Genomic DNA, 18,855 nt, shown 5'->3' with positions numbered 1-18,855 from the left:
GCCTTGTGAGGTCTCTGTCCCGGGCAGGGCATGCTTATGGTGCCACAGCTATACGCATCAGCCCCAAGGCTAGAGCTCCCCCTCAGTCACCTAGTAAGTGAGTCCAGATGTTGCCTGTTTCGGTGTGTATTCGGAAGATGCTCTTGAAGCAGGCTCTGAAGGATGGCATAGGGGGTCTGTGTCCATGCAGGAGGTAATCGTTATCCTTCAGCCAGTCCGGGAGCACATCGTAGGGAATCACCCTCCAGCGCCCTTCCCACACCTGCAACACACCAATCCCCGCAGCCAATTACTCTGACTGGCAGCCCCCGGCCAGGCATGGCAGCCGCTTCAGAGCTACTCCTATCCCCTGGGACTGCTAGCTGTTGTTTCCATGGTGCCCATCACTGTGAAAGTCAAGCTGAAAACCACACAGAACCAGCCAGTCTCTTCTGTGAGGTAAGTACTGAACTGGGCCAGCCTTCTCTCCTCAGAGGACATAGTAACTCAAGAGCAAGTTCTGTTGCTGCAAAATTAAATGCTTTGCAAACACCCCCAGGATGCACACATAGGGCCAAATCCTGCAGAGTGCGGGGCCTTCCCCACACTTGATACCCTGGGACTGCTGGAGACCAGCACCCTCAGAATTTGGCCCTTCATCACCTTAACAGGCAACACTGTCAGCTGAGCCACGGCCAGCGACATGACAGCTCTTACGGGACATTGTGACAAAAACCCCAATGGGGTTCATACAGGAGCGCCCTGGGACCACATTTTCATCCCAACCCCAGCGATCTCGGCACTAGCCCTTCTCTCCCAGGGCTCCACAGATGTGAGAGTGAGTGCAGGAGCTTCTGCTTAGTCCCCAAGGCACACACGACAGCAATACTGGACAGGTAGCAGCCAGTGCTTCAGACCCCAGGACGGGTCCGAGGTGCCCTGCCGAGCTAGGTTAGGACAGGGGTATGCACCACACTTGCCCCTGCCAGACACTGATGGCCCTCACTGCCACATGCACTAGATACACCCAGATTATTCCACCTGTCAGGTCCTTGGCATTCTCTAAACTGCACCTGGGGTCAGTGCTGGGTGTAGGGGGCTTCTCAGGAGCACCGACAGCAAGGGCAGGAAGGAGAAACAGCATTTCACAGGTCCTGCTGTTCACTTCCCACATTCTTGGCCTTGCAGTTGAAAATTTGTTAAGCTCTTGGCTCAGGCCCCCTGCCCATTCTAGGGGGAACCCCAGTGCACTGGATTTAGTCATCCACATTCATGGTATCCTCCTAACAAGGAAGATTAACCCCAATGCAGACCCAGCACAATGCCTCAGACTCAGTCACAGAAGAGGTCAGTGGACCAGAGCCTTGGCAGCTGGCCTCCATTGGCCAGCATTCAGGATTGTCACAAACTGACAATACCTTATACACAAATTCCTCCATCTTTTCCATAGCGTGATGAGCCTGCAGAGGTAGAGTCAGCACACGAACCACCTCCTCCTCCTCCTCTTCTTCCTCCGGTGCTGTGCATGGCTGCTCCTTGGTCTAAAGGGAGAGATGCTGTAATTTGTCACAAGCCACAACCCACCAGAGAGACTGGACCATCAAGATGTGGGGAAACTTAGAAAACAGCAAGTATATTCCCACCAAGAGGGGTGTGAACCCTTAGAATGTACAGGTGCTACAGCCCTTCTGAGAGGGGAAGAGATGGAAGCCTCCACAGTTACCATTGCTTATGCATCATGGTACTGTCAAACTGCACACAGAAGGGCTAATCCCAGATTCAGTCTCGCTTAGAACAAGGATTAGAGTGGAGGATTTTCCTTCTTTACAGTCCAGGGTGCAGCCTGAAATGGCCACTCTGCTCTGGCCAGGGAAGTAAGCTCAGGAAATAGGCCAGGAACCAGCTGAAGCAGAAGCATTAAAGGACAGAAGCCGCCCCTTTTCGCTGCATGCCTCTATCTATTACTAATAGGTATCAGAAGATGACCCCTAAGCGTAAGGGCCACAAAAGCAGGTGAGCCAATAAGAATGCTCCTTAGAACTCCTGTAGTGCACCTGTAGGCAGTACTGTCAGCAGGTGTGCAGAGGGAGTTCCTTGGCTGACGCTATTTGTTTGTTGAAGACTGGCTGAGCCCAGTTCACCCTACTCCCTCCGCCCCCGAAAACAGGAGCATGCTGGGGTGAGAGGGGTTGTTTGCTTACATCAGATTACTTTCTATGTAATGGAATAAGATTTCCAGGACAGATTTTCTGACACATCATCACTCTGAACACCACAGAATGGGTGAAAAACCTCACCATTCAGATTCAAATATCAGAGGGGTAGCCGTGTTAGTCTGGATCTGTAAAAGTGGCAAAGAGTCCTGCGGCACCTTATAGAGTAAAGATGAAGCAGCAAAGAGTCCTGTGGCACCTTATAGGCTAACTGACGTATTGGAGCGTAAGCTTTCGTGGGTTAATACCCACTTCGCCAGATCTGGCAAAGTGGGTATTCACCCACGAAAGCTTACGCTCCAATATGTCTGTTAGTCTCTAAGGTGCCACAGGACTCTTTGCCGCTCATTCAGATTCAGTCCATTTCCACCCCCACTGTGTACTGGTGTAAAAGGATGACAAGGGTCAGGGTCTATTGTAGGGAGCCCAAAGCCCCACTCTTCCGTGTATCATGCTGCTAATGGGATGACAGGCAGATTTCTGGGTTAATCTGCAAGGACAGCGTTGAGAGCCTAAATAACTAGGAGTATATCTGTCTAACTCTGGGGTGTACAAGGTACATTCAACAGGACTGACTGGAAGCAATTTATAGGAAGAAATGGCACCGAATGGGTTTGGTTTGCAGATCCCAGCAACTGCCCTGCCTGGGAGCACTCTGTTCAATTGTGGCTTACACTGGCTGAACTGGCAGCTCCCTGGTCTCCCTTCTCCTCTAGCAGTGGCCCCAGTTCTGCCAGCTCCAAATCGTCTCCTTCTCGGCTGCTGTTGGAAAGTCCATTTCCTTGGCTGGTTGCTGATCCTTTGCGGGACGACATCTGGTCAACACACAAAAGGTCTTGAGCTTCTGTGTCCTTAAACATTCACACTAAGAATAAAAACAAGACAAGTGACATTGCAGGCCTGCCTCCTTCCATTCCAACCCAAATCCGCCACACCAAGTGACCCAACGCTTTGCAACTTATTGTCTTGGCCAACACCGATGAGAGCACCTACAAGAGCCTCAGCTCAGTGCCCACAGCAGCAGCCCTGGTACATGCAAGGTGCAGCTGTACTCTGGGCATGGGCCCATTCAGAGTTCATGAGAACTGGAAAATCCCAACCCCACTGTGACACCCTGACACCCCAATATTCACCACTGTCACGTAATTAGGATAGGTTTTGTACGAAGTATGACTTGTGAAGTATCATTCTAAAAGCCTTGATCTGCTAGACATTAACATCTTGTTGGATTGTATGTGTTATCGTCATATGTGAAGTTATGAAGTTTGGCTAAGTATGTGTTACTGAAACACATTGTGAGGTTGAAAATACCCACAAGCAGTTTTTCAGGTACAAGAGTAAAAAAGCCAAACAACGGCTAATGGTTTATTGAGGAAATGCACACAAGCACAAGGATTACCCCAGGAACTGTGTACAACAGAAAACTCTCAGAGAGTACTACACAATATTTGACCCAGGTCACAGTAAAAGAGCTTTCCAGCAAGTGGGAAGAAGATATAAAAGCAGGATAGTGACATCATGAGGGTACCACACTCTCCCTGCAACAACACATCTGGAAACACCTGAGGGGCAAGGACTGAACTGTGGGAAGTGATGGTCCCAGGCTAGAAGGATCTTTAGCCTGTGTATGAAAGCCAAGGCAACTTGTGCCTTAAGAATCTGCCAGCCTGTTTATCGCTCAGGGTGAGAATTTGCTCATTTATATCCTACCTATCTAGTGCGTTAAAATCAGTTTGCATTTTTGTTTATTTACTAAGGTAGTCTGCTTTGATCTGTTTGCTATCCCTTATAATTACTTAAAATCTATCTTGTGTAGTAAATAAGCTTACTTTTGTTTATTCTGAAACCAGTTTGTGGAATTCATAACTAGGGGGGCAAAAAGCTGTGCATATCTTCCTCCACACTGAGGAAGGGGGCAGATTTCCTGAGTTTACACTGTACAGATTTCTGTGCAGCGCAAGACAATACAATTCTGGGCTTACACTCCAGAGGGGGCATGCACGTGAGTGCTGGGCAATTCCTGAATTGAGTCTTCCCACACAGAGCTGATCTCAGTGTCCATGTCTTTCTGCAGCTGGGTGTGGCCCTATCTATGTGTGTGTGCTGGAGGAGGCTTGATGGCCTGGCTCAGCAGTGCAGTGTAAAGGAATCGAGACTAGTGTAACCAGTGGGCTCAGTGGTACCCCAGTACATGAGATGGCACCCTGGGGGGCAGCAACCCATCACCCCCAATTTGGAATCCCTTCTCCCTGGCTTCAGGCCCTTTTGTCTCCATTCCAGTCTGCCTTGGTAGCAGAAAGCCAAGCTTTAAAAGAAGCTCAGGGAATCTCAGCTCCCAGAGGAAGCAAACCCAAGATGGCAGCCACAACCTTCTGTGCTGTATCAACAGTGTCATGAGAGGGTGGGCCTACCAGGGCAGCAACTTTGGTTTGCGGGATACTGCCACGCTGGACTGGAATTTCTAAACACAGGATTAGGCAAAAGCAGAGTTTTCACGGGAATCTGCCACAAACCATCCAAGTGGAACCCCACAGTCTGAAGAGAGGAGAGGACTTGGGGGTGCCCTTTAAATGGGCAATGGAAAATCAGAAGGCAGAGATGTTAGGTGAGAAGGGAAATGTTCACCAAACACTGCTTAAGAAAATATGTTTATCATTATAAGCCATGCGGAGAGACTCTCTCCAGAGAGGTGGACCAAACCCCATGGTCTAGCAGTTAACGCAGGAGACCAGAGCCACCAGGATCCCAGCTCTGCCACAGGCTCCCTTGCTGGCTTCCACCAAGTCTCAGTCTCTTGGAACCTTAGTTTCCCCCTCCACAGGACACAGGTGATACTAATATGCCCAATTCATGATACGTTTGAGTAGCAGTGTTTGTATAGCGCTTTGCCTGTGAACATGACTAGAGAAGTGCTAAGTAACATTGTGTGGACAGAAGGGATGAGGATTTCAGCCTCATTCTATTTACTAGCCAAGATCACGTCCCATGACAAAACCAGCATGGTTTGGCATGGCTGCCCGTTTCCACTCAGGAGAAGACCAAGAAGCAGGATTGCTCAGGGGCTCACGCTGGTGTAGCTCAGGATGTAGACACAGGGGATGCTGGCCTGACAGCTATCTATGCTGTTCAGCCCTCACTCATGAGAGCCACCCTGATCACACCGTTGGCATCTGACCCCCATGCTACTTTCTTACCCCAGGGTGACAAGCATTCGCCCTCTCTTCCAAACCCAGGGAAAAATACATCTTCAGGAAGCCTACAAATATCATGCCACCACCTGTAGCTTATGCAAAGCATCCCTCTGTTAGAAATCCATCTTAGTTATCTTAGGCTATGTCTACGATACTGCGAAGGTCGGCAAAACTTACATCGCTCAGGGCTGTGAATTTTCCACCCACCTGAGCAACATAAGTTGCACTGACATAAGTGCCAGTGTGCACAGCACTACGTTGACAGGAGAGCTTCTGTCACTTGCAGAGGTGGTTCTTTTATGCCGATGGGAGTGCTCTGTATGTGTAGTCATGGCCTTAGTGTTGGTCCTGCACTCGCTGAAGTCCATGGGGGCAGGTCTTACGTTCTGAGCAGTTCAGATCAGGGACAATATTCTATGATTCTTTGGAACCCCCTTTCAGATAGTTGAAAGCAGCGATCAAATCCCCTGTCACTCCTCTCTTCTGCAGACTAAACAATCCCAGTTCCTTCACCCTCTCCTCATAAGTCTTGTGCTCCAGCCCACTGATCATTTTTGTTGCCCTCCGATGGACGCTTTCCAATTTTCCATATTCTTCTTGTGCTGTGGGGCCCAAATCCGGACAGAGTACTCCAGATGAGGCCTCACCAATGCCAAATAGAGGGGAACGATCACGTCCCTCGATCTGATGGAAATGCTCCTACTTATACAGCCCAAAATGCCATTAGCTTTCTTGGCAACAAGGGCACACTGTTGACTCATATCCAACTTCTTGTCCACTGCAACGCCTAGGTCCTTTTCTGAAGAACTGCTGCCTAGCCACTCGGTGCCTAGTCTGTAGCGGTGCATGGGATTCTTCCATCCTAAGTGCAGGATTGTGCACGTGTCCTTGTTGAACCTCATCAGATTTCTTTTGGCCCAATCCTCTAATTTGTCTAGGGCCCTCTGTATCCTAACCCTACCCTCCAGCGTATCTACCACACCTCCCAGTTTACTGTCATCTGCAAACTTGCTGAGGGTGCAATCCACACCATCCTCCAGATCATTAATGAAGATATGGAACAAAACTGGCCCCAGGACCGACCCCTGGGGCACTCCATTTGATACTGCCTGCCAACTAGACATGGAGCCATTGATAGTGACTACCCGTTGATTAAAACGGATAGAAAGCTGGCTAGATCATCACATAGTCCATTCATCCAGCCCATACTTCTTTAACGTGCTAGCAAGAATACTGTGGGAGACTATATCAAAAGCTTTGTTCAAGTCAAGGAAAACATGTCCACTGCTTTCCCCTCATTCACAGAGCCAATTATCTCGTCATGGAAGTCAATTAGATTAGTCAGGCATGACTTGCCCTTGGTGAATTCATGCTGACTGTTCCTGATCACTTTCCTCTCCTCTAAGTGTTTCAGAATTGATTCCTTGAGGATCTGCTCCATGATTTTTCCAGGGACTGAGGTGAGGCTGACTGGCCTGTAGTCCCCCGGATCCTCCTTCCTTTTTTTTAAAAGAAGGGCATTACATTAGCCTTTTTTCCAGTCGTCCGGGACCTCCCTCGATCGCCATGAGTTTTCAAAGATAAGAGCCAGTCACATCCGCCAACTCTTTTAGCACCCTTGAATGCAATGCACAAGCCCCAGTATCCTAACCCAGCTGCATGATAGTCGCATGTTTCACAAAAGGTTCCAGATCTTATTCAGCACAAAACAGCCAATGAATCAGAGCCCAAAACAAAAGGAGACACCAGTCCAGGGATCTGAGTCCATAGGCTGTCATGTGCAGAGCTGGCTTATGCATTAATTCTACTCAGCCAGGACAAGGCATCTCTTTATGGGTGAACAAGATGTTAAGTTTTCCATCATGACAGGAATTGAGCAAGTATGTTTTGTGCTTGGGCCTATAGGCATCCCTGACAGTTTTGCAGCCCATCAGTTGGGCAGAGTGAGCACACAAAGACTGTTTGTTCTTCTCTCCAGAAACCTTTTCTTTGCTTTGGGCACAATCCTCTCCTGGACCCTGGAATACCCTGGTTTCTATGAATACACATGGCTTTTCTAATGTCCAAGCAAAGAGTCAAACCATTAGGAACTGTTTCAAGCACAAGAAGCCAGCCAGCTCTGCTCTATCCCCAACCAATACACAGATCTGAGATTTGGGCAACTCTCTGAAGGGCCTTGGTGCCTCGGGTTAGAGTTATGAGTCCAAAGGAGACCACCAGACTACGCATAAATACAGCAATGAGTATTACAGAAATGCTCTCTCAGCAAAGTCTGGGAGGCCATTCGAACTCTAATATCTTGCCTCCTTATGCACAAACAGCTGACACTGCCCAATAATGTAAGTGGAGAAAAGAGTAAATTAAGAAAAAATAACCAACTCTGCTATTCCTACACCCTGGAGTACCTGAATGAGCTCTTCTTTCCCTGTACAACACAGTTAGCTGCTGGACTGGGTCCGTTCTCACTCCTTAGGAGTCAGGGGCCAAGACCACGCAAAGGCAGACTTAATGGGACTTGCCAGAACTCCATTGAGCATCCTTGTTTGCAGGATTCACGCTTGCAGGGTCAGGGTCCCCATCAGGTACATTCAGGCCTTGAAAGATGCTCTTGCCGCCTCCTCCCCAGTGAGGAGTGGGAACACTTCCGTGTGAGTGCAAGGGCTTAACTATCAATCCTATAGAATTTGCAAAATAAGTTTTTAGTCTTTATGGTTGTGAGGGGGGAAAATAAAACATCTTTCTAAATACAAAGAATGTAAGGATGTGGCATTGCACTCCTGAGCCTGCACACAGACGGCTCTAGCACCTCTCTGGTACCCTTCACTTGACAAGCAGCGGCAGAGTGAAAGTGACAAGACTAATCAATGCTACTAGTCAGAGCTCTGCCCACAGCAATGAAATGTCAAGAGTTGGGTGAATTTCAGTATACTGCTGCTACTAAGCCCTGGTCTACACTAGGAGTTGAGGTTGAATTTAGCAGCATTAAATCGATTTAAGCCTGCATCCATCCACATGACAAAGCCCTTTTTTTGACTTAAAGGGCTCTTAAAACCGATTTACTCCACCCCCAAAAAGGGGATTAGCGCTGAAATCAGTCTTGCTGAGTTGAATGTGGACGCAATTAGCTCCCGGAGGCCAATACCGTCTATTCCAGAGTGCTCCATTGTGACCACTCTGGACAGCACTCTCAACTCAGATGCACTGGCCAGGTAGACAGGAAAAGGCCTGCGAACATTTGAATTTCATTTCCTGTTTGGCCAGCGTGGCAAGCTGCAGGTGAGTGCAGAGCTCATCTGCAGAGGTGACCACAATGGAATCCCAGAATTGCAAGAGAGCTCCAGCATGGATCGAACTGGAGGTATGGGATCTGATCACTGTATGGGGAGAGGAATCCGTGATATCAGAACTCTGTTCCAGTTTTCGAAATGCCAAAACATTTGTCAAAATCTCCCACGGCATGAAGGACAGAGGCCATAACAGGGACCCAAAGCAGTGCCGCGTGAAACTTAAGGAGCTGAGGCAAGCCTACCAGAAAAACAGAGAGGCAAATGGCTGCTCCGGGTCAGAGCCCCAAACATGCCGCTTTTATGATGAGCTACGTGCCATTTTAGGGGGTTCAGCCACCACTGCCCCAACCCTGTACTTTGACGGCTTCAATGGAGAGGGAGGCAACACGGAAGCAGGTTTGGGGAAATGAGGAAGATGATGATGATGATGAGGTTGTAGACAGCTCACAGCAAGCAAGCAGAGAAACCAGTTTTCCCAACAGCCAGGAACTGTTTCTCACCCTGGACCTGGAGCCAGTACCCCCCCGGAACCCATCCAAGGCTGCCTCCGGACCTGCCAGGTGAAGAAGGGACCTCTGGTCAGCGTACCTTTTAAATAGTATACATGGTTTAAAGCAAGCATGTTTAATGATTAATTTGCCCTGGCATTCACGGCCAGTACAGCTACTGGAAAAGTCAGTTAACCTGTCTGGGGATGGAGCGGAAATCCTCCAGGGACATCTCCATAAAGCTCTCCTGGATGTACTCCCAAAGCCTTTGCAAAAGATTTTGGGAAGGGCAGCCTTATTCCGTCCACCATGGTAGGACACTTTACCATGCCAGGCCAGCAGCACGTAGTCTGGAATCATTGCAGAACAAAGCATTACAGTGTATGTTTGCTGGCGTTCAAATAACATCCGTTCTATATCTCTCTCTGTTATCGTCAGGAGAGTGATATCATTCATGCTCACCTGGTTGAAATAGGGTGCTTTTCTTAAGGGGACATTCAGAGGTGCCCGTTCCTGCTGGGCTGTTTGCCTGTGGCTGAACAGAAACGTTCCCGCTGTTAGCCACGGGGAGCGGTTAGCCACGCGGTGGGGGGAGGCAAAATGCGACCTTGTAACGAAAGCGCATGTGCTATGTATGTAGTGTTAACAGCAAGGTTTACCATGAAAGAGCGCACCCATTGTTCTATAAAATTTCTTAAATACCGCTGTCCCTTTTTTTCTCTCCACCAGCTGCATCTGTTTCAAGGATCACAGGATCTTCTCCTTCCCAGAGGCTAGCGAAGATTAGAAGGCGAAAAAAAAAACACACTCGCAATGAAATGTTCTCTGACTTCATGCTGTCCTCCCACACAGACAGAGCACAGACGAATGTGTGCAGGAAAGCACAAAATGACCGGGAGGAGAGGTGCCGGGCTGAAGAGAGTAAATGGCGGGCTGAACATGATAGGTGGCGGCAGCTTGATGAGAGGAGGCAGGATTCAATGCTGAGGATGCTGGAGGATCAAACTAATATCCTCCAGCGTATGGTTGAGCTGCAGGAAAGGCAGCTGGAGCACAGACCACCGCTACAGCCCCTGTGTAACCAACCGCCCTCCTCCCCAAGTTCCATAGCCTCCTCACCCAGACGCCCAAGAATGCGGTGGGGGGGCCTCCAGCCACCCAGTCACTCCACCCCAGAGGATTGCCCAAGTAACAGAAGGCTGGCATTCAATAAGTTTTAAACTTTTAAAGTGCTGTGTGGCCTTGTCCTTCCCTCCTCCACCACCCCACCTGGTGCTTCCCTCCTCCACCATCCCTCCCGGACTACCTTGGCAGTTATCCCCTTATTTGTGTGATGAATTAATAAAGAAAGCGTGAATGTGAACAATGACTTTATTGCCTCTGCAAGCGGTGATCGAAGGAGTGGGGAGGGTGGTTAGCTTACAGGGAAGTAGAGTGAACCAAGGGGGGGGGGGAGGTTCATCAAGGAGAAACAAACAGAACTTTCACACCCTAGCCTGGCCAGTCATGAAACAGGTTTTCAAAGCTTCTCTGATGCGCACCACACCCTCCTGTGCTCTTCTAACCACCCTGGTGTCTGGCTGCACATAACCAGCGGCCAGGCAATTTGCCTCAACCTCCCACCCCATCATAAAGGTCTCCCCTTACTCTCACAGATATTGTGGAGCGCACATCAAGCAGTAATAACAATGGTAATATTGGTTTCAGAGTAGCAGCCGTGTTAGTCTGTATTCACAAAAAGAAAAGGAGAACTTGTGGCACCTTAGAGACTAACAAATTTATTAGAGCATAAGCTTTCGGCATCCGATGAAGTGAGCTGTAGCTCATGAAAGCTTATGCTCTAATAAATTTGTTAGTCTCTAAGGTGCCACAAGTACTCCTTTTCTTAATGGGAATATTGGTTTCACTGAGGTATAACAGAGTCAGGAAACTGTGCCAGCGCGCTTTTAAACATCCAAATGCACATTCTACCACCATTCTACACTTGCTCAGCGTATAGTTGAACAGCTCCTGACTACTGACCAGGCTGCCTGTGTATGGCTTCATGAGCCATGGCATTAAGAGGTAGGCTGGGTCCCCAAGGGGAACTACAGGCATTTCAACATCCCCAACGGTTATTTTCTGGTCTGGGAAGAAAGTCCCTTCCTGCAGCTTTTGAAACAGACCAGAGCTCCTGAAGATGCAAGCATCATGTTTCTTTCCCCGCCATCCCATGTTGATGTTGGTGAAATGTCCCTTGTGATCCACCAGTGCTTGCAGCACCATTGAAAAGTACCCCTTGCGGTTTATGTACTCACCTGCTTGGTGCTCCGGTGCCAAGATAGGGATATGGGTTCCGTCTATGGCCCCAAAACAGTTAGGGAATCCCATTGCAGCAAAGCCATCACTATGACCTGCACATTTCCCAGGGCCACTACCCTTGATATCAGCAGATCTTTGATTGCGTTGGCTACTTGCATCACAGAAGCTCCCACAGTAGATTTGCCCACTCCAAATTGATTCCTGACTGACCGGTAGCTGTTTCACAGCCACTGGAAATCATCCCAGACCTGCAACACTATACGGTCCCATCAGTCTGTGCTTGTTTCCCAGGCCCAGAATCGGTGTTCCACTCCATGAACCTGCCCCATTAGCACCAGGATGCCCACATTGCCAGGGCCCGTGCTTTGAGAGAAGTCTGTGTCCATGTCCTCATCACTCTCGTTACCATGCTGACGTCGCCTACTCACCCGGTTTCGCTTTGCCAGGTTCTGGTGCTGCATATACTACTGGATAATGCGCATAGTGTTTAATGTGCTCCTAATTGCCAAAGTGATCTGAGCGGGCTCCATGCTTGCCGTGGTATGGCGTCTGCACAGAAAAAAGGTGTGGAATGATTATCTGCCGTTGCTCTGATGGAGGGAGGGGTGACTGACGACATGGCTTACAGGGAATTCAAATCAACCAAGTGGGTGGCTTTACATCAAGGAGAAACAAAAATAACTGTCACATAGAATGGTCCCCTCAAGGATTGAACTCAAAACCCTGGGTTTAGCATGCCAATGCTCAACCCAATACTCAACCCACTAAGCTATCCGTCCTCCGGTATTTCAGGCAGGACTGAATCTCCATTAAACCTTTCAAGGTGCCCCTGACAGACCTCACCGAAATGACTGTCAGCCGTTGATTTCATGGAGGGAGGGAGGAGCAAATGAATACAAAACAAATCTGGTCTATTTCTTGTTTTGATACACTCCATCTATCTTTTACATCTTTGGCTGGCAGCAGACAGTGCAACAGGACTGCTAACCATTCACATCTCCTGGCTGCCCGGCAGAAGATGGTGCAATAGGGCTGCCGGCAGGACTAAAGAGAATGACCTGGTCGAGTCACTCCTATTTCAGTACCTGTGCCCATGTCTGCCCAGGCGCTCCTGACCGGCCTTACCGAGGTGGCCAGGAGCAACTCGGACAGATGATGATGGTTATCAGGCCTATTGCACAGTTTGCTGCCACAAGGCAATGGGTTGCTGCTGCTGTGTAGCAATGCAGTACCGTGTCTGCCAGCACCCAGGAGACGTACGGTGACGGTGAGCTGAACAGGCTCCATGCTTGCCGTGGTATGGCGTCTGCAGAGGTAACGCAGGAAAAAAGGCGCAAAATGATTGTCTGCTGTTGCTTTCACGGAGGGAGGGAGGGGCCTGACGACATGTACCCAGAACCACCCGCGACCATGTTTTGCTCCATTAGGCATTGGGATCTCAACCCAGAATTCCAACAGGCGGCGGAGACTGTGGGATAGCTATCCACAGTGCAACGCTCCAGAAGCTGAGGCTAGCCTCGGTACTGTGGAAGCACCCCGCCGAGTTAACACACTTAGAGCATTTTGTATGGGGCCACACACAGTCGACTATATAAAAATGATTTCTAAAAACTGACTTCTATAAATTCGACCTAATTTCGTAGCGTAGACATACCCTTAGGAAAGTTATTAGCAGCAGCAGGGAGCACTGGAGTTAATGGTCAGGGAGAAAGATCCCCAAAAGAGATGGTGATGGGCGGGGGAATAGAGGAGTGAAGCTAACTCCAAAACAGTAGCTGAAGGGGCCAGAGCTTCAAACCTATCAGATTCATATCAGCTTCTGACTAGTATAGAAGACACATGGAGATGCCAATGGAGCTAGGATTCTCACATGGGTATAGCCCCAAGACCCCTCCCACCACACTCCCATTTCTTGCAGCACTATCTGGCTGGTAGGTTCAATCCTCTGTTCAGCATGTGTTCAATAAGATGCTCAGCCCTGGCTGCAATCGCCATGCATTTCAGCTGGCCTTTCGATGACTGCTTTCCCAGATGGAGGTGTCATTAGAAGAGGTTTGGGAACAAACAGATATGTTAAACAGTAATACATCACCAGGAGCAGACGGTATTCATTCTAGAGTTCTGAAGAAAAACAAATAGGAAATTTCAGACCTACTAACTGGTGTGTAATCTATCACTTAAATCAGTTACTTTACCAGATGACTAGAGGATAGCTAAAGTGATGCCAATATTTGAAAAAGGCTCCAGAGGTGATCCCGGCAATTACAGGCTGGTAAGTCTTATTTCAATACCAGGCAAATTGGTTGAAACTATAGGAAAGAACAGATTTACCAGGCACATAGAGGAACACTATTTGTTGAGGAAAAATCAACATGGCTTTTGTAAAGGGAAATCATGCCTCACCAATCTCTTAGAATTCTTTGAGGGATTCAACAATCATATGGACAAAGGTGAGACAGTGAACCATAAGAACGGCCATACTGGGTCAGACCAAAGGTCCATCTAGCCCAGTATCCTGTCTTCTGACAGTGGCCAACACCAGGTGCCCCACAGGGAATGAACAGAGCAGAATCATCAAGTGATCCATCCCGTTACCCATTTCCAGCTTCTGACTAACAGAAGTTAGGGACTCCATCCCTGCTCATCCTGGCTGATAGCCATTGATAGACGTATCCTCCATGAATTTATCTAGTTCTTTTTTGAACCCTGTTATAGTCTTGGCCTTCACAAGATCTTCTGGCAAGAAGTTCACACAGGTTGACTGTGTGTGGTGTGAAAAAAATAGTTCCTTCTGTGTGTTTTAAACCTGCTGCCTATTAATTTCATTGGGCGACCCCTAGTTCTTGTGTAATGAGAAGTAGTAAATAACACTTGCTTATTTATTCTCTACACAAAAGTCATGATTTTATATACTTCTATCATATTCCCCTAGTTGTTTCTTTTCCAAGCTGAAAAGTCCCAGTCTTATTAACCTCTTCTCATATGGAAGCTGTTCCATACCCCTAATAATTTTTGCAAAAAGAAAAGGAGTACAGCTCACTTCATCGGACCGTAGCTCACGAAAGCTTATGCTCAAATAAATTTGTTAGTCTCTAAGGTGCCACAAGTACTCCTTTTCTTTTTGCGAATACAGACTAACACGGCTGCTACTCTGAAACCTAATAATATTTGTTGCCCTTTTCTGAACCTTTTCCAATACACCTTTTTTGAGATGGGTAACCACATCTGCATGCAATATTTAAGATGTAGGCATACAATGGATTTATATAGAGGCGATATGATATTTTCTATCTTATCCATCCCTTTCTTAATGATTCCCAACATTCCATTTGCTTTTTTGACTGTTGATGCACATTGAGTGGATGTTTTCAGAGAACTATCCACAATGACTCCAAGATCTCTTTCTTTTGAGTGGTAACAGCTAATTTAGACCCCATCATTTTATATGTATAGTTGGGATGATGTTTTCCAACATGCATTACTTTGCATTCATCAGCATTGAATTTCATCTGCCATTTTGTTGCCCAGTTACCCAGTTTTGTGAGACCCTTTTGTAGAGATGTGCAGTCTGCTTGGGACTTAACTATCTTGAGTAGTTTTGTATCAGCAGCAAATTTTGCTCCTCCCTGTTTACCCCTTTTTCCAGATCATTTATGAATATGTTGAATAGGACTGATCCCAGAACAGATCCCTGGGGGACATTACTATTTACCCCTCTCCATTCTGAAAACTGACTATTTATTCTTCCCCTTTGTTTCCTATCTTTTAACCAGTTACCCATTCATGAGAGGACCTTCCCTCTTATCCCATGAGAGCTTACTTTGCTTAAGAGCCTTTGGTGAGGGACCTTGTCAAAGGCTTTTTGAAAATCTAAGTACACTGTATCCACTGGATCCCCCTTGTCCACATGCTTGTTGACCCCCTCAAAGAATTCTGGTAGAAGGGAAATCATGCCTCACCATTTACAAAAAACATGTTGACTCTTCCTCCACAAATCATGTTCATCTATGTGTCTGACAATTCTGCTCTTTACTATAGTTTCAACCAGTTTGCCCAGTACTGAAGTCAGGCTTACTGACCCATAATTGCCAGGATCACCTCTGGAGCCCTTAATAAAAATTGGGGTCACATTAGCTTCTATATCAAATGACTGGAGGATAGCTGATTTAAATGATAGGTTACAAACTACAGTTAATAGTTCTGCAATTTCACATTTGAGTTCCTTCAGAACTCTAGACTGAATCCCATCTGGTCCTGGTGACTTACTACTGTTTAGTTTATCAATTGGTTCCAAAACCTCCTCTAATAACATCTTAATCTGGGACAGTTCCTCAGATTTGTCACCTAAAAAGAATGGCTCAGGTTGCAAAGCATTCATGTAGTTTCTCCGCAATGGCCTTCTCATCGAGTGCTCCTTTATCTTCCAGTAGCCTCACTTGTTGTTTAGCAAACTTCCTGTTTCTGATGTACTTAAAAAAAAATTGCTACTACTTTTTAAGCCCTTAGCTAGCTGTTCTTCAAATTCTTTTTTGACCTTTCTATTTATATTTTTATATTTTATTTACCAGAAGTATGTGCTCCTTTATATGTATATAAAGTATATGCTCCTTATATTTTTCTCACTAGGATTTAGCTTCCTCTTTTTAAAGGATGCCTTTTTGCCTCTCTCTGCTTCTTTTACTTTGTTGTTTAGTCACAGTGGCATGTTTTTGGTTCTCTTACTAGGTTTTTAAATTTGGGGTACACATTTAAGTTGAGCCTCTATTACAGTGTCTTTAAAAAGCTTCCATATAGCTTGCAGGGATGTCACTTTTGGCACTGGGGGGGGGGGGGAGAGGGATAGCTCAGTGGTTTGGGCATTGGCCTGCTAAAACCAGGATTGTGAGTTCAATCCTATTTAGGGATCTGGGACAAAAATTGGGGATTGGTCCTGCTTTGAGCAGGGGGCTGGACTAGATGACCTCCTGAGGTCCCTTCCAACCCTGATATTCTATGATTCTACTGGTTTCATAGTAGCAGACGTGTTAGTCTGTATTCGCAAAAAGAAAAGTACACTCCTTTTCTTTTTGCGAATACAGACTAACACGGCTGCTACTATGAAACCTGTCATTATGCAAGGCACTGAATTTAGCCGTATAGAGTGGAAATCTGTCAACTTCTTGAAAAAACTCGTACAGATACAGACAGACATCATCTTCCTCTCCAAATGCAAACAGATGGACATCATACCGAAAGGACTGAAGGTAAAAAATCCATTACAATCTACATACCACACAGACTATGCTGACAGCTTGTGCCACACACTCTCAAAAAATGTTAGTCTCTGAGGTGCCACAAGTACTCCTTTTCTTTTTATGATTCTACTGTACCTTTTATTTTCTGTTTAACTCAACTTCCTCATTTTTGTGAAGTCCTCCTTTTTTAAATTAAATGCTACAGTGTTGTGTTTCTGTGGTGTTTTTCACACCACAGGGATGTTAAATTTAATTATATTAGGGTCACTATTACAAAGTGGTACAGCTATATTCATCTCTTGGACCAGATCCTATGCTCCACTTAGAACTAAACCAAGAATTGCTTCTCTTCTTATGGGTTTCAGGACTAGCTGCTCCAAGGAGCAGTCATTTAAGGTGTTAAGAAACTTCTTCTGCAACCTGTCCTGAGGTGACATGTATCCAGTCAATACGAGGTGGATGTCGTGCACTTGGGCTTTCAGAAAACCTTCGACAAGGTTCCTCACCACAGGCCCTTAAGCAAAGTCAGCTGTCGTGGGATAAGAGGGAAGGTCCTTTCACGTATCAGTAACTGGTTTGGATCATTGGTCTGACCCAATATGGCCATTCTTATGCTTTTTAAGCCATTCCCTTTATTTTCAGGGTCTGACATGGGGCCATCCCCATTCTTTGGGTTGCTGGAAATTGGCTCCATTTGGATGGGGGATGCCTCACATCTTTAGGGGCGCTGGCTTTGCATTTCTCAGCATGTTCTCTTTGTCATTTCATTGCAGGACACAGATGCCTTCCACGCAGTGTAACTGTGTCAGTCCCAGGACACTGGAGAGACAAGGTGACTGAGGTAATATCTTCTATTGGACCAAGGTCTGTTAGCGAGCGAGACAAGTTTTGTAGGTCTAAGTGGCTTAAAAGCTGGTGTCTCAACCAGCAGAAGTCGGCCCAATAAAAGACATTACTTCCCCCACCGTGTCTCTGCCACGGATGCCTTTCAGTAAGTGAAATAAAAACATGCGGCTCGAATGTAAGAAGTCTTTAGACCCTCTGGTTGCTCCACGGACTGTTCCCAAGCCCGGACCCCCAACACCGGAAGCAGCCCCGGCGGGTCCCCGCGGGGCAGCGGGGGGCCGAGCCCAGAAGCAGCGCAGCCGGAGCACCGCTGACGTGGCCGGGCCCGCGGGCCCCCGTGCGGCTCGCAAGCGGGTCTCCCCCACCAGCGCCCGGCGCCTCCTCGGACTGTCCTGCTTCCGCGCTCAGGCCGCAGCAATAAGCACGTCCCCGGCTCGAGGGGCCGCTACCCCCGGGCACCCGGGCACCCAGCCGCCGCTCGCCGCTCGCCGGGCCCTGCTCGGGGAAGCGGGGCGAGGGGTCACCCCGGCGGGGGCAGGTCACGCGCGGCCCGAGGAGGCCTCCAGCACCGCGGAGAGGCGGCCCCCGGGCCAACAGCCGCAGCGGGACCGTGAGACGCGTCGGCCCGGTCCGCGCCCCTCCCCCCAGCGCCCGCACTCACCGGCTCCTACATCCCGGGCGGCGGCGGCGGCGGCAACACCGGAAGGAGCCCTCGGCGTTACGCCACTTCCGCCGCAAGAAGCACGGCTCAGCCTACACGCCACGTGACTCGGGGCACCAGCACTTCCGCTACGAGTGGGCGTAAGGCTGCAGCGGTCAAGGCAGGGGCTTCCTCCTGATTGGTCGCAGGTCTCCCCTGGGTTAGTGCGATTGGCTGCAGGAGTCACCGGGCCGTTGGTGCCGCCTGCTTGCCGCAACGTCCAGCCGACGGGCGCCTGCGCTGTGCTGGGAGCTGCTCTCTAGCCCCGCCCCTCCTCTCGCGGCGCTGGGGGCCGATTCCCTCAGCCCGGCTGCCGCCTTCGGCTCTCCTGGGGGCGGGACGGGGGGCGGGGGAGCGCTGGGCCCCGGGACTCCCGCCTAGGCCGGGGGCGCGGCGGCCCCGCGAGGGGAGCTCGGCCTCCCAGGCGGGACTTGTTGTGCCCAACCCCCCGGGCAGCCCTGCGGCGAAGGGGCTTCCCCGGCGCTCCCTGAGGGGTCTCTACGCTGCGCTGCCGCCTCTGGGCCCGAGCCAGCAGCTCCCCGGCGCCCGCTCTGTGGCGGGCCCGGGCGCCGCCTTCGGCCGCCGCCGCGGCAGCAACGAGGAGTCGGTGGCACCG

The 18,855-nt window shown here is 48.8% G+C and overlaps 1 protein-coding gene across 1 annotated transcript in view; it reads right to left on the bottom strand.

The window, feature by feature from the left end:
• The window catches only part of ADIPOR1 (adiponectin receptor 1), a 31,056-nt gene extending 12,708 nt beyond the window's left edge, over positions 1-18,348 (bottom strand). The window contains 4 exon segments of the mRNA XM_038379585.2: positions 91-262; positions 1,398-1,520; positions 2,867-3,057; positions 18,201-18,348. Coding sequence (XP_038235513.1) covers positions 91-262; positions 1,398-1,520; positions 2,867-3,052 — 481 coding nt within the window. The 5' untranslated portion in view covers positions 3,053-3,057; positions 18,201-18,348.
• Positions 18,349-18,855: the final 507 nt, after the last annotated feature.

The sequence above is a fragment of the Dermochelys coriacea genome, chromosome 21 (genome assembly GCF_009764565.3).
Source record: "Dermochelys coriacea isolate rDerCor1 chromosome 21, rDerCor1.pri.v4, whole genome shotgun sequence".
NCBI classification, from domain to species: Eukaryota; Metazoa; Chordata; order Testudines; family Dermochelyidae; genus Dermochelys; species Dermochelys coriacea.
This window is presented reverse-complemented; position numbering and strand designations above follow the sequence as displayed.